Here is a 14004-nt window from a genome sequence, read left to right on the forward strand (position 1 = left end):
CCGAGTGTCTTCTGATTACTTTTCCTTGATAATTTTCTTCTTGTTTTGGAAAATTGTGCATATCCTGAATAGATATTTCTTAATATATAAGTTGATTTTTAATAATCAAGTAAATTTTATATTTAAAATTTAATATTTAACTTTTTAGTGTTTTTATTATAAAAGTATTACATGCTCATAATAAAAATATAAACAGTACAAAATATTAACATGACTTTAAAGGTAAAGACCTCCTCCCTGTTCATTAATGGTTTCTTGTATTTCTAAGAGTAGATTTGACACCAAGTATATACATCATGTTAAATTTCCATTACTATTCATTAAAAAGAAAAAGAGGAAATTACTTCTCCAGTATCATATAAGTAAAGTCCGTAGCATTCAAAATGATGCTCCATTTATATATTTTAAATATTTTGGTAAAATGTAACTTGAAAATAACATTTCCTCTGTGATAAAGAAAATATAAAAAGTGGTACAGTTTAAGCATATACAGATATATCTACAGTAAAAGTACCAGCAAAAAATATACCAAAATATTAATAGTAATTATACATCTATAGTATGATTTCGGGTAATTTTTATTTTTTCTTTATACTTCCTGTATTTTCCAAATTATATCTCCAAATGAACCGGTATTAGTTTTATAATCAGCATTTTTAAATGGTGTGTGTGGTTTGTTATTGAATGAATGCAGCTTCTGAAGGAACACCTATTTTCCAGATTGGGGCAGAGGGAGGTGAGGAGGTGGCAGTGGTAGAACTACAGAGCTACTGGGACCCTGAGGACCCCGCCTTTCTCATATCCGCACACTTCCTCTTGGCCAATGGCCTCAAGGTAATGATCTTTTTTTTTTTTAAGATTTATTTATTGATTTGAGATAGAGAAAGTGGGGGGCAGGGGGAGAGGGAGAGAGAGTCTTAAGCAGACACCACACTGAGCGCAGAGCTCAATGCAGAGCTGGATCTCACAGCTCTGAGATCATGACCTGAGCCAAAACCAAGAGTCAGACCATTAACTGACTGTGCACCCAGGCACCGCAAGGTAACGATCTTTATATATTGATTCCTATGTGTTTATCCACCACTCTGTTCATACCTAGTTTCCTTAACATTGTTCGATGAACTGACCAATCTGTTAACCTTTTTACCTGACAAATAATTTTGAAAGGTAAAAAAATGTTCTCCATTGGAATATGGCCGGTGGGGGGAGGAGGGTGAGGGCAATGCTCTGACTAGAACAGCACAGGGTTCTTTCTTGTCAGAGGGAAATATTCATTGGGTACAGGGCACGTAGGCCTCCTGCTCCTGTGCTGAATCACTTACGGGGACTTTACTAATGTAAGCTCCTCTCAAAGCAATCCATTTACACACGTAGTTAAGTACCTACTATGTACCAACCAATCTACTGGAGGCCAACGATAAAAATTACTTCAAACCCTGCCCTCAGAGATCACCACCAGGGATGAAACTACACATTCGTGATTGTAATCCACTGGGACAGAATTGACACTAAAATGGGGTAGGAAGTATTAAAGGCTCAGAAATGGCAAGGAAGGCTTTGCAGAGGCTGAGACCTTTACATTAGGTCATGGTTAAGTCAAGGGCATGGTTCTAACCTGAAACTGTTATGCAACAAAAATAAATTCAGAATTAATACCTAAAATTCAAAGCAAATGCTGCCACACTGTCAGGGTGTCTTCTGTCTAAACAGATTTACAGGCAGGAAACAGCACCCTCAGGGCACACGGGTGCTCCTCAATGGGAGTGGTCCTCACAGTATTGCACTCAGGGTCTGGATGCTTCTGCCTTTGCCCTCACTGGAGGTGTCACCTCTGGTGCAGGAGGGAGACTCACCTCAGGTGGGTGCAGGATCCACCTGACTTAGAAGCCCACCCACAGTAGCTCATACCTGTTGTAACATGGGCCTAGGTTCAGGATGTCTTTAAGGGAAGTGCCCATTACTTATGTCACCGCTCTCGGGGAAGCCCAGGTTTCCCGCCCACCACTGAACTCCCAGTCCTGATGTAATTTATGAATGAGAAGTCACTCTTATCCAAGCAATTTTGCTTTATCAGGTTTCCATGGGAACAGATACAAAAAGTCCCTCCAAGTCAAATGTGTCTAAGTAGGAGAAAGGGTTTTGTTAACCTTTTACCGAAAAATGTATGCTATATTTTGTGGAGGGTTTAGTTGTGTGGATAAAAAGTAAGGAAACATCAAGTTGAAAACCATGATAGAGCATGTTATAATTTTCTTTACTGAAAAAGAAGACTATAAGGCTGAATAGGCCACCATGTCCCCTCCGCTTAGTATCCCGAGAGCTCTTCCGGGGTGCCTTCCTCCCTTAGCGAGGCTGAGTCTGAGAACACAAGTAGAGGACTCCTCACGTTTGATAGAAATTAACCTCGCATAACCAACACTGAAAGAGCTGTCCTGTGGAAGAGGCTTTTCTAGCTTGCCTTTCTCTTATACAAAAACATTGTGTGGACATCTTCCAAAGTTATGTTTAACTCTACCTTCTTAAATGGAGTAACTTGGACGTGATATGCTTCTCTCCTCCACGTTTCAGAGGCGCCCTGTAGCTGCCAACTCAGAAGGGCGTTTTATGGTGTCATGGGTAGTCTGACTCGCCCCGCCCCTGGGGCTGCACACTCCAGAGCCAGGGGCTTAGCCGACACCCACAGGCCCCAGCGGGGGCTAAACATTCCACATTCTCTCAGTTGGGACAAGTGCTCACTACAGGGGCAAGGATTTCCAGGAGAAGCAGACAAATGCCACATCTGTGGGCAGGTTGGAAGGAAGGAGGCAGTTTGTGCCTACCTGGAAGACACCTTGCTCCATGCCTTTACATTACTTGCATGACTAAGAGCTTTCCTGCCTTTCTCCTTGCTGGTAGCTATCATTTCATTTTGACTGTGTGCTTGGTCCCTAACAGTAGCTCATTTCTGAGGTATTTTTCTTTTCTTCCCCTCCCCTGATTTATTTTTCTCATTTCCAAAAAGCTTGAACACCAGACTTCAAAGCTAATTAGACTAGTATGTAAGAGTATGTAGTCTCTGAACGGATGTTTGAGTGACACTGCCATGAATCAAATGTGTCTCTTCTGCCTATTGTGCCTGCTCAGGCTTTTCTCCCCTTACTTTCAGGTATCAGGCTGTTTTGTGAAGAATTGAAGATTTAAGTAATTCTTTGAAAAAACTAGTAATCAACTCCTTCATGGCAGGGATCCAATGCCTTATTTACATTCTGTTTCCCCATGGTGCATAGGAGGTGTTCAATAAAGATCCATAGGTCAATAAGTTACTGTCTCTGTGCAACATTTTGCTCCACACTATAATTTACAGACTAGGAAGTTCTCTGTAAAGAAAACCTCTGCAGATGCAAGTGAATACTACGAAAATCACATTGAAGAGCTGAAGAAAGAAGGATTTCTGCTAAGAGAACATTTTACACCCGAAGCAACCCAAATAGCATCTGAAAAACTGCAAGCGGTAAGATTGATTTTTATGGGCTATTTTGTGTGACTGATTGAATATTTTTAATAGAAGTGTTTTCTTTACGACAAATAAAAACCTGGCAAGAGAGAAGAGTCGGAGTTAAGAACAAGAAAAATAAACTCACAAAAAAAAAAAAAGAAAGAAAGAAAAGTAAGCTCACAGAAAGGTGTGGAAGCCCGGTGAGGAGTGAGTTCAAGGATGAGCCACAAAGCCTCCTGCTTGCTTCAGCAACAAACCCCCACGGCTTTCAAAAGATTTCATTATAACCTAGGCCAAGAATCAGGGGCCCTTAACCCTTAATGCCACTAAAATTTTGATGCCACTGGCAGGCCTAAAGCTTACAGAGGGAAGGAAATGGCAAAAGGAAACAAAGTGGGAGTAAAACAGAGAAAGGGGAGATAAAGAGTGTAGGGAGGAAGTGGAGGCACAGAGAATTTATCAGTCACTTGGCTGCCTCTAACTCTCTCCTTGGCTGCAATTATTTCTTCTCTTGCCTTTGTTCATCTCAGTTTTAAATCAACCCACTAATGAAGCTTTTTGTTGGTGTTTGTTTTTTTTTAATTTTGTTGTTGCAGTTGCTTTTGGAGGAGGTAATAAATTCAAGCACTCTGAGCAAAGAAGTGAGCAATTTGGTGGAGATGGTTTGGGCAGAAGCTCTCGGCCACCTGGAGCACATGCTTCTCAAGCCCGTGAACAGGATTAGTCTCAATGACGTGAGTCACGTGTGCCCTTGAAGCAGAGCCTCCATCACGACAAACCTGCTTTCTGGCTTACTAGCTCAAATAATATCACGTGTGTTGGGCGCCTGTCCAGCTGTTCCTGGATGCATTCCTGACGTGATTTTTCTTACCTTGGAAAAAGGGAACACTGAGAGCATCGAGGGGAAAACAAGCTTCCAAGAAAACGAGACGTTCTTATCTATATAAAATGTCAGACCCAAGAGCTGCTCCAAGCTCCAATTTTTGGTGCCGGCTCATTAGGAGGCCTGTTCCTTTAGGTCGCCGGGTGTTTAGCAGGCCTGAGGGGCAGGGTTGCTCTTGGTCCTCAGTCAGATGCTCAGACCCTCGTCTACTTCAGAGCCACTGCTTCCCAGTCTTGTAACTTGTAACCATTTTAGGGAAAGGCAGGGATGCTTCCAGCCCTCCAGAAAATACTCTTCTTAATTTTATATGATCAGAAGAGCAAATGAAAGAAAATATACCCAATAGTACAACTTGGCAACTGCTTGGGTCCTTATGGAAGTTATCTGAACCATGTTATCGTAGTAAAATAAAACAGTTTCCCTCGGTGATGCTAAACTAACTTCAGGGAGAAAAAAGGTTTTCTGGGGCGAAGTCCAAGTAGTACTTGTGCAATTAGAAACATGTTCTGCTGGATTTTGTTCCTAGTGTGATTCTGACATCTTTCTAAACTTCTTGTGTGAAAAGCAAGTCTCCCGTGGTTGCGTTAGTATTCCTCTCTCTGCGGATATAGACAGAGATGCAGGTGCAGTTGTGGATACAAGTACAGGCGTAAATGCAGGTATAGATCTAGATATACAATACAGATGTTTAAGGCTCCGGTCTTTTCCTCCAGTTAAGCTGAGCCGGTTTTGGAAGATTTCTCATGGCCTCATCATCACACCTGAGATACACGTCCTGTAAACATGGCATCTGTTTTACAGCTGGTGTCCAGTAGAAAACTAATAGTTGTGATATATCTAACAAGTGTTTTAGATGTTTTTACGTATGTTCCTTCACTTTCTCTCTGATGGTCAAGATTAAGTTTTAATAAGCATGTATTGTCCTCCATTTAAAGGTGAGCAAGGCAGAGGGAGTTCTCCTGCTAGTAAAGGCAGCATTGAAAAACGGAGAAACAGAAGAACAAGTGCAAAAAATGATGACTGAGTTCTACAGATTGATACCTCACAAAGGCACAACCACTGAAAAAGTGAACCTGAGACTATTAGCTAAGAAAGAGGACCTCTGCCAGGTAAATCTCTGAAATAAAGAATTCCATTTAAAATATGTTGGGGAAGGGTCTTTTCAAATCTGACTAATAAGGTAACACTGAATCACAAAAGTTGGCTCAAAAATAAATGTTGGGCCAACTTAGAATGCTTTGGGTCCTTATGGAAGTTATCTGAACCATGTTCCCAGACATGAATGTGTTGGAATAAGTAGTACAAAGGCAGATATATTTAGAATTACTACACTGTAAAATAATTTTCTGTATCAGGATGATGCCTGCAGGCCAGCTCCGAGGACCCAGAGGGGTCCCACAGGACTAGCTGAGAGGGTCCCTGGCTGCTCACAGGATGGAGATCAAACATGGGCCAGCGGGAGGTGAAAGCAGAGTTTATTGAAGGTAGAGAAAGAGAGCAGGTACACACAGTGTTTGGGAGACTCAGAAAGGAAAGCAGGGAGTCTTATCTTTGCTTAGGGCCTGGGGTTTTTATTAAGGATCATGGGCTGGCACTGAGGAACTGGTTAGAATGAAGACAAGGGCCCAAATGTTATTCCTTGGAGCCAAGGGTCTTGGTGTGGAGATATCTAGTTCTGGTGGTCCGAAATGCTCATAAGATAGCTTTGTCAGGTCATTCACACCTGGTCCTTCCTTAGATGTTTTCTGTTCTCGAGAAATCTAGAGGACATAACACTATTTGCATTACAGGCATGTGTAAAGTGGAGGTCTTAGCAAGAATAGAAACAGGAAAAGGAACAACAGCAGATTTTTATGGAGTTCTTCAGTTTCTCTATCTCAAGGAGATGAGTTAGGATTCTTTTTGCAAAAGAAACAGAAAGCTGACATTGACTTGAACAATGAGGACACTTATCACCCTGCATAACAAGAAGCCAGCTGTAGGGTGGCTGCTGGTCCAGTCACTCAGAGGTAGAATTATCAATGAGGACACAGCTTCTTTCCATCTCTGTGCTTCCTGTAAACTTAGCTCCCCTCTTAGCCTGACTCACCTTATGCGACCTTACAGCTGCAGCTGTTCATAACATCCCAAACGGAGTATTTCTTTTCTTGTCTCTTAGGGCAAGCTCCCCTGGCCTTCTAGACTCTTTGGTCAGTCCTTTGCTCAGAACTGAATAATAACGTGCATTTCTAAGCCAGTCACTGGCAAGGAGAGTGGAGTTACTGACTCTGCAGAAATGAGCCCTCTCCCTTGAGCTGTAAGGAAGGGAGCAGGGCTCAGTTAGCAAAGAGGAAAGCAGGAAGGCAGCCACAGTGCCCCCTCACCTTAGATGAGACCAAGTCACTCCCTGGCTGTAAGTTGCCTCATCTGTGCATGAAGGAATTGGGACGAGATCAGAAATCCATGACCTAGACTGCAGAAGAGTTCGTAGATACGAAATTTTGCATGTTTGAGGGAAATTATAGCTTTCAATAGATTCCTGGAGGCATCTGTAATCCAAAATAAGTGAAGAATCAACAAATGAGATGAACCAATAAATGAGATGATAAAGGAGCCTTCCAAATTTAAAGTTTCATGATTTGCCTACCACCCAACATAAAGAATCTCAGTTGCTGTTCTCTTACCGAGAAGGTGTATGTAGTGCCCATCCAAATACTTTTTCATTTAACTTTTATATTTTCAATAGGTAATACATTTGTATTATTCAAAAGTCAAAATTATATTTAAAAGGTATACTCAGAGCAATCTGTATTCTACCCTGCCCCTCCACCCATTCCAACTCCCCAACTCAATAGATAACCATTTTTGTTAGTGTCTTGTTTGTCTTTGCAGTTTCTTTATGCAAATAACTATAAATATGTACATATATGCTTAGTCCTCTCCTCTTTTTTTAAGTAAAAAGTTGTATACCATCTTTGTTGTTCCGCACCCATTTTTCCCCATTTAACATATCCTGTACATAGAGAGCATTCTCATTCACCACATTGTATGGGCACCCCCTAATGCCAGACATTTGTATTGTTTCCAGACTTTGCTCCTACAAGCAATGCCAAAGTGAATATGCTTGTGTATTTGTCATTTCATAGCTGCACGGGAGTGTCTCTGAGATACAACCCAGAAGTAGAAGTGCTGGCGTATGGGATCAATGCATCTGTAATTGTGATAGATTTTGTCTTATTCCCTCATCGAGGTTCTACTATTTGCCCTCCCACTATCAGTGACTGAGAGTTTCTCTTTCCTATAGTTTTACCAAAAGTGTATTTGTTAAACTTTCAGACTTTACTGATTTTACGGATGAGAAATGACCTCTCAGTTACAGGATTTATATTTGTGGTTTGTTGTTGTTTTTTTTTTCTATGAACTGCCTATTCATGTCCTTTGGCCCTTTTTCTTTTGGATCATGCTATTTTTCTTCATGATTTTAATGACCTCTTAATAAGTTAGGGAGCTTAGTCTGGGATAGGAGTTGCAAATATTTTCTATAGTTTTATACGTTTTGTTTTACTTTGCTTATGGTGAATTTGGGGTGATTTGTTGACTTGTTCTATTTTACCATACAGAAACTTTTTACTTTTATATAGAAAAATGTATCAATATTTTCTTTTATGGCTGGTGTATTTGAATTATATTTACTCCCTCCCCACGTTGAGGCCATAAAGATGTGTGGCAGGGCAAGATAGGGCTCCCCTGTCAATGTCTCTTTCATCTCAAAGATGGTAAAAGCAATACATCCCTATAATAAACATAATTCAGATTATGTGGGAGCTATGTTCCCTCCTCCAACCTCCATGACCTATGAGTATACTAATTATACTTAGTCCCTCTCAGGGAAGACAACCATGTCTTACTCATTTTTGTGTCTTTCAAACCTGATACAATGCCTGGCATACAGAACATGCTTAATGAAGTTTTGCTAACAGAATTGGACTTGAATCCTGATAATCTGAGTTCCTATTTAGTCACTACCCCCTCTTTGCTGTGGAATCTTGAGGAATTAATTCAGCTTCTCAGAGCCATACTTTCCCCATCTATACAATGAGGATAAAAAGATCTAATAAGACCAGTGCTGTAGTGTGGATTAGAGGAACGATGTACCTGAAAACACTTTATCAACGATGATGTGCTATCTTGATGTAAACTATTATTATTGTATATTGTGCTATCACTGAGGGCAATGTGCAACTTACATATTGATCAAAAGCTTTGGGGGAGGGGTGCTGGCCAGCTCAGTCAGTGGAGCATGCCATTCTTGATCTCAGGGTTGTGAGTTTAAGCCCCATGTTGGGTGTAGAGATTACTTAAAAATAAAACCTTAAAAAAAAATACTTTGGGGGAAAAAAACCTTACTTTTCCAATTTTTTTGAGAAAGTGTAATGTGCTATAAATATTTTGATGTATAGTGATTCTAACATCTTTTATTATTTCCATCTACAGCTAATAAGAGACATGGTTAATGTCTGTGAAACTAATTTGTTCAAACCCAACCCACCATCTCTTGCCAAATACCGAGCTTTGAGATGCAAAATTGAGAATGTTGAACAGAACACTGAAGAATTTTTCAGAGTTAGAAAAGAGGTTTTACAGAATAATCGCAGGTACGCATAAAGGAAATATATTAGGATCTGTTATTCTGTAATACTATTTCAGATTCTGTTAAAATGGTACTCTCCAAAATTACTGTGTAATTTAATCCTCTGTAACAAGGTAGCTATGTTGTGATGACAGATTACTTTCTTATGTGTTTATAATGGGACTTAGGGGCACCTGGGTGGCTCAGTCAGTTAAGTGTCCAACTCTTGATTTCAGCTCAGGTCTTGATCTCAGGGTCCTGAGTTCAAGCCCCACATTAGTCTCCATGCTAGGCATGGAACCTACTTAAAACAAACAAAAAAATCTCTCTCTCTCTCTCTCTCTCTCTATTCCACTCTAATTTCAAGTTCATCTAACCTTGCTGAGACTTAGTTTAAAAATTTTAAATCACAAAGTATTTTTGTGTTTGAAGGATATTATATAGGAATATCCACTTAAGTGAAGATTTTAAGAAGAGGATTATGTGCGTGGCAGTTTCTAAAACGGCCACTCCATGGCCTGAAAACACTCAGTTGAAAATCTGGAAAATACGTCAAGAGATATGATACCCCTAAATGTCAGTCATATTTGTTTCCTCATTGACTATGAGAGTCCCTGTTTCTTGGGCTCATGTGCATTCTACAGCCCAGGGCAGCAGCAATAACAACAGATGCATGTGGATCAGCCACTCTAACAAGCCCTCAGTTGGTGTTAGTTAGTTCCTCTGAGAGCCTGGACCCAGCTTCAAGGTTCAGAAACTAATTTGGTGGATTATTCTCAAGGGTGAGACTGACTTCCATTGGTTTGGTTATTCATCTCACTAATGTAACTTCCCGGCACTCCTCTGCTTGAATTCTTTCTTCTGGACCATTCTGGCATCTTGGCTCTCGTTAGGTATAAAGGGCCAAGTTAACCTTAATCAGCCTCACACGCTGCTTAGAGTCAAAGGTGGTGAACTGCAGCCTCTTGAACCAACTTGCAGAGGCCAGTTCTACATTTTTTGGAATTTTGTGAACCATGTACCATTAGTAACTTGAAATTGGCTATGGTGGGAGGATTTATACCATGGAAATCAGCAAATGCTACAAATCAGGGTCGTATGTGGATTTTGCTGTTGTTTTGAGAACTGGTTTTCCAGCATCTTGCTAGAACCAGACTCACCCACACCTCCCTTATGGACTAATGCAGACCTATCTAAAGTTGTGTTCTGCCTTCCTTGATCAGTCATCCTCAAATGCCCTTCTCAACATTACTTCACACCCACTAAGATGGGTATATTTTTTTGAAAAAATTTTTAAAAAATGGAAAATTGTAAATGTTAAGTGAGGATGTGGAGGAATTGGAACCCTCATACAATGCTTTTGGAACTGTAAAATGGTGCAGCTGCTGTTTGGCAGTTCCTCAGCATAAATTCAACACAGAATTCTTATCTGCCCTAGCAATTCCACTCCTTGTTATATACCCCCAAAGAACTGAAAAGAAGTACTCAAACAGATACTGGTACATGAATGTTCACAGCAGCACTATGCTCAGTAGCCTAATGGTGGAAACATCCCAAATGTTCGTCTGTGGTTGAACAGATCAACAAAATGAGGTGTGTGTGTGTGTGTGTGTGTGTGTGTGTGTATATATATATATATATATTAATCACATCACCAAAAAAGGAATGAAGTGCTGATACATGCTACAAAATGGGTGAGTCTTAAAAGCATTATGCTAAGTGAAAGAAGCCAAACACAAAAGACCACATATTGTATGATTTCATTTATATGAAATATCTAGAATAGATGAATCGAATGGAGACAGAAAGCAAATTGCCTGCTTCTAGGAGAGGGAGGAATGGGGACTGACTGCTAAATGGGTATGGGGTATTCTTTTGTAGTGATGAAATGTTTAGATAGAAGTGATGGTTGCACACTTTGTGTGTACTAAGTACTACTGAACAATATACTTCAAAATGGTTAATTTTATATTACGTGAATTTTATGTCAATTAAAAAGATCCTTTCCTGTAAATCTTTTCCGGATTTCACTTTTATATATAATCAAATTATTTCTATTTCTTTTGATTTGACTTTTGACCCTCCCCTAGGTATCTGCTAGGATCTAATACTAATTAAGAAACTAGTAACAATGAAGGTAGAATCAGGAGGAGAGTAAATGACTTTCTCCAGGGAGTCAAAGAGAAGGAAGAGCCATGTCTTCAAGCCTGAGGAGGGGAGTGCAGTTCAATCATCTTATGTAGCTCCAGCAGGCCTTGAAGATCTCACCTCACACCCAAGTGATATTGAACTGTTCATATGACGAAAGTGGACCTCTCCCTATGGAGAGATGCTGCTACTGTGAAGAATTAGATTTTCTCCACTTCATTTCACTAATGATGATTGTTTCATATTAATTTTTTCTAAGTCATGTTCTTTGCTGAAAGTTTAGACCGTGTTTGAAAGCATGATGAAAGTTGAAGATCACCCAAATCTCAACACCCAGAGATAACCCAGAGGTAATATGACCACTGTTAACATGTTGGTGTAGAATATATCCCAAACTCAATTGTTGAGTCTTCTCCACATCTAGTGGTATGCTAGTAAGCCAGGTCTCTGAAATAAAAGTCCTGACTTGTAATAACTGTTGGTTTCTGTGGTGTAAATACTGCTATCAGTGTGACACCAAAGAACGAGTAGTTGGGAAGACATGCTAGATAAGCTCTCTTACCTCCTCCACCCCACAACTCTGTCCCTCCATAGTTCCCCAGTCTTTCCCCATACTTCCCCATCCTAGTCACCCACCCAGAGCCATTGTCAACTCTCCTTCATCCCCACATCACCGTGCCCTGTCAGTTCTGCCTCCAAAATGTCTGTAATCCGTTGACTTCTTTCACTCACACTGCTTCCACCTTCGGTCAAGACACCCCTGTCTCGCCTGCTTCCTGATGTTCTTTCTGCTCCTGCCCCAGCCACTTTGTCTTCCCAAAACAACCAGTTAGGTCTTACAATATATACTGCATCATGCCATGTTGCAATAAGTGTCACGTTCAAAGATAGGCCTTTCTTGACCATCCTCTGAACCTGGTTGGGTTGCTGAGTAGAACTTAAAATCAGTTATTTGTTAACTTTTCCTTTTTGTCTCTCTCCATTAGGATGTAAGCCCCACGAAGCCAGAGACCATAATTATCTCACTTCCAGGGCCTGGCAGAATACTCAGCACAGTGTTTGTTTGTTTGTTTGTTTGTTTGTTTGTTTGTTTTAGAGAGAGAGAGAGAAGCCAGAGCAAAAGCACATGCTCACAGGAGCGGAAGGTGGGGAGGAGCAGAGAGAGAATCCCAAGCAGGCCCCATGCCTGGTGTGGTGCCTGACCCAGGGCTTGATCTCATGACCCTGAGATCATCACCCCAGTGAAATCAAGAGTCTGATGCTTAATCTACTGAGCCACGCAGGCGCTCCCAGAGTGTATTTGTTGAATGAATGAATGAATGCATGAACGAATTTCATCTATAAATTATATGTATTATATATGTTATATATTTGACAAAATTTGAGATCATACTGTGCATAAAGTTTTGTGACCTATTTTTAAAATTTGTTTTACTACAAGTTTCACTTCATATCCTTATTTACTTTTTAAGAGTGTGATTTTTTTAATGACTACATAATATTTCTAAGAAATGTGGTTCACTGAATCCATTCCATAATAATGGCCATGTGGGCTGTTTTGTTTTTTTCTGCTAATAATGATTTTTTATTTTGCTTTTGGTAATGCAATCTCAAGGTTTTTATTCTACTTTTTACAGCAAAGGTCCAGTGGACATCTTGCAGATATTTAGAGTTGGCAGAGTGAATGAAGCCACAGAGTTTTTGAGCCAGCTTGGCAATGTGACGTCCTTACTTCATGGATCTCCTGTACAAAGCTTTGTAGGAATCCTGTCCCGGTAAGAGGATATCATCTTTATTTTCCAGATGTTTCAGCCTCACGAACATGAAGTGTTTTACCTTTTTTTCCTATTTTTTTTCTATACTACGTGGGCCTCTTCAGTTAAAATCAGCTTATTGCATTCCAGAGAAAACTGAACACTTTACATTTTAAGTATAACTTAAATTATGTACTTATTATTACATATATTTTAAAGTGTATGGGTATGAATTGCTTCTTGAAAACAGTATCATATGAGGAAAGGGGATTCTCTATTTCATGGCTCTTCTATGTGTATCTAATCTAGGGAACATTCAATACTTAAGGAGAAAGGTCTAGAAATTAGAGTACCTAGATACTGTGAGTTATCTATTCAAAACATAACTCTAATTTTCTGTGTGCTTTGAATAACCACTTAATATTAGAGCTGAACTATAGTCACAGGGAGCAGGGGAGGATACGATTACATCTGGATCCTTAATTAAGTACCTAAGAAGAAAAAAAAATACCTAAGAAGAAACATAAATATACAAGATCCATCTGGAAAAAATTTTAAACGTCCATTGAAGGACCCAAAAGATACTTGCACTAATCAGAAGGATGCCAATTTTCCTTGAATTAACCTATAAATTTAGAGCTATCACAATAAAAGTGCTAACAAGATATTTTTTAAAAAATAAAAAGCTGATTCTACCGTACATATTTTTTAAAATTTGATTTTACCAGGGTAATTCAGAAAAAGAAGATTAATGAGGGAGAATTAACCAGACACTAAAAACATTTTATAAAGCTATATTAATTAAAACCGTGAGGTGGTACCTGAACAGATGAGTCAGAGAATAAAGAATCCAAAGTAAATGTAAAAACATAAAGGGTTTAGTATATGATAAAAGTAGCTTTTATTTCTGTGGAAGAAAGATACTTTTTTCAATACTATATATTGGGACGATTACTACCTGGAAAAAATACGAAGTTGGGTCCTTACCTCATTCTCACACTTAAATATAAACTCCACATGGAACAAAGATTTAAAAATTTAGGGGCACCTGGGTGGCTCAGTCAGTTAAGCATCTGCCTTCAGCTCAGGTCATGATCCCAGGGTCCTGGGATCAAGCCCTGCATCGGGCTCCCTG

At 39.8% G+C, this 14004-nt stretch overlaps 1 protein-coding gene across 1 annotated transcript in view; it reads left to right on the forward strand.

The window, feature by feature from the left end:
* PARP4 (poly(ADP-ribose) polymerase family member 4) overlaps nucleotides 1-14004 on the forward strand; it is a 127280-nt gene that overhangs the window by 24813 nt on the left and 88463 nt on the right. Inside the window, exons 6-11 of the mRNA XM_008692105.2 lie at nucleotides 721-834; nucleotides 3344-3490; nucleotides 4072-4209; nucleotides 5294-5467; nucleotides 8832-8992; nucleotides 12753-12890. Of these exons, the coding sequence (XP_008690327.2) occupies nucleotides 721-834; nucleotides 3344-3490; nucleotides 4072-4209; nucleotides 5294-5467; nucleotides 8832-8992; nucleotides 12753-12890 (872 nt within the window). The remainder of the gene's footprint in view (nucleotides 1-720; nucleotides 835-3343; nucleotides 3491-4071; nucleotides 4210-5293; nucleotides 5468-8831; nucleotides 8993-12752; nucleotides 12891-14004) is intronic.

This window comes from Ursus maritimus, unplaced genomic scaffold, assembly GCF_017311325.1.
Source record: "Ursus maritimus isolate PB19 unplaced genomic scaffold, ASM1731132v1 scaffold_10, whole genome shotgun sequence".
Lineage (NCBI taxonomy): Eukaryota > Metazoa > Chordata > Mammalia > Carnivora > Ursidae > Ursus > Ursus maritimus.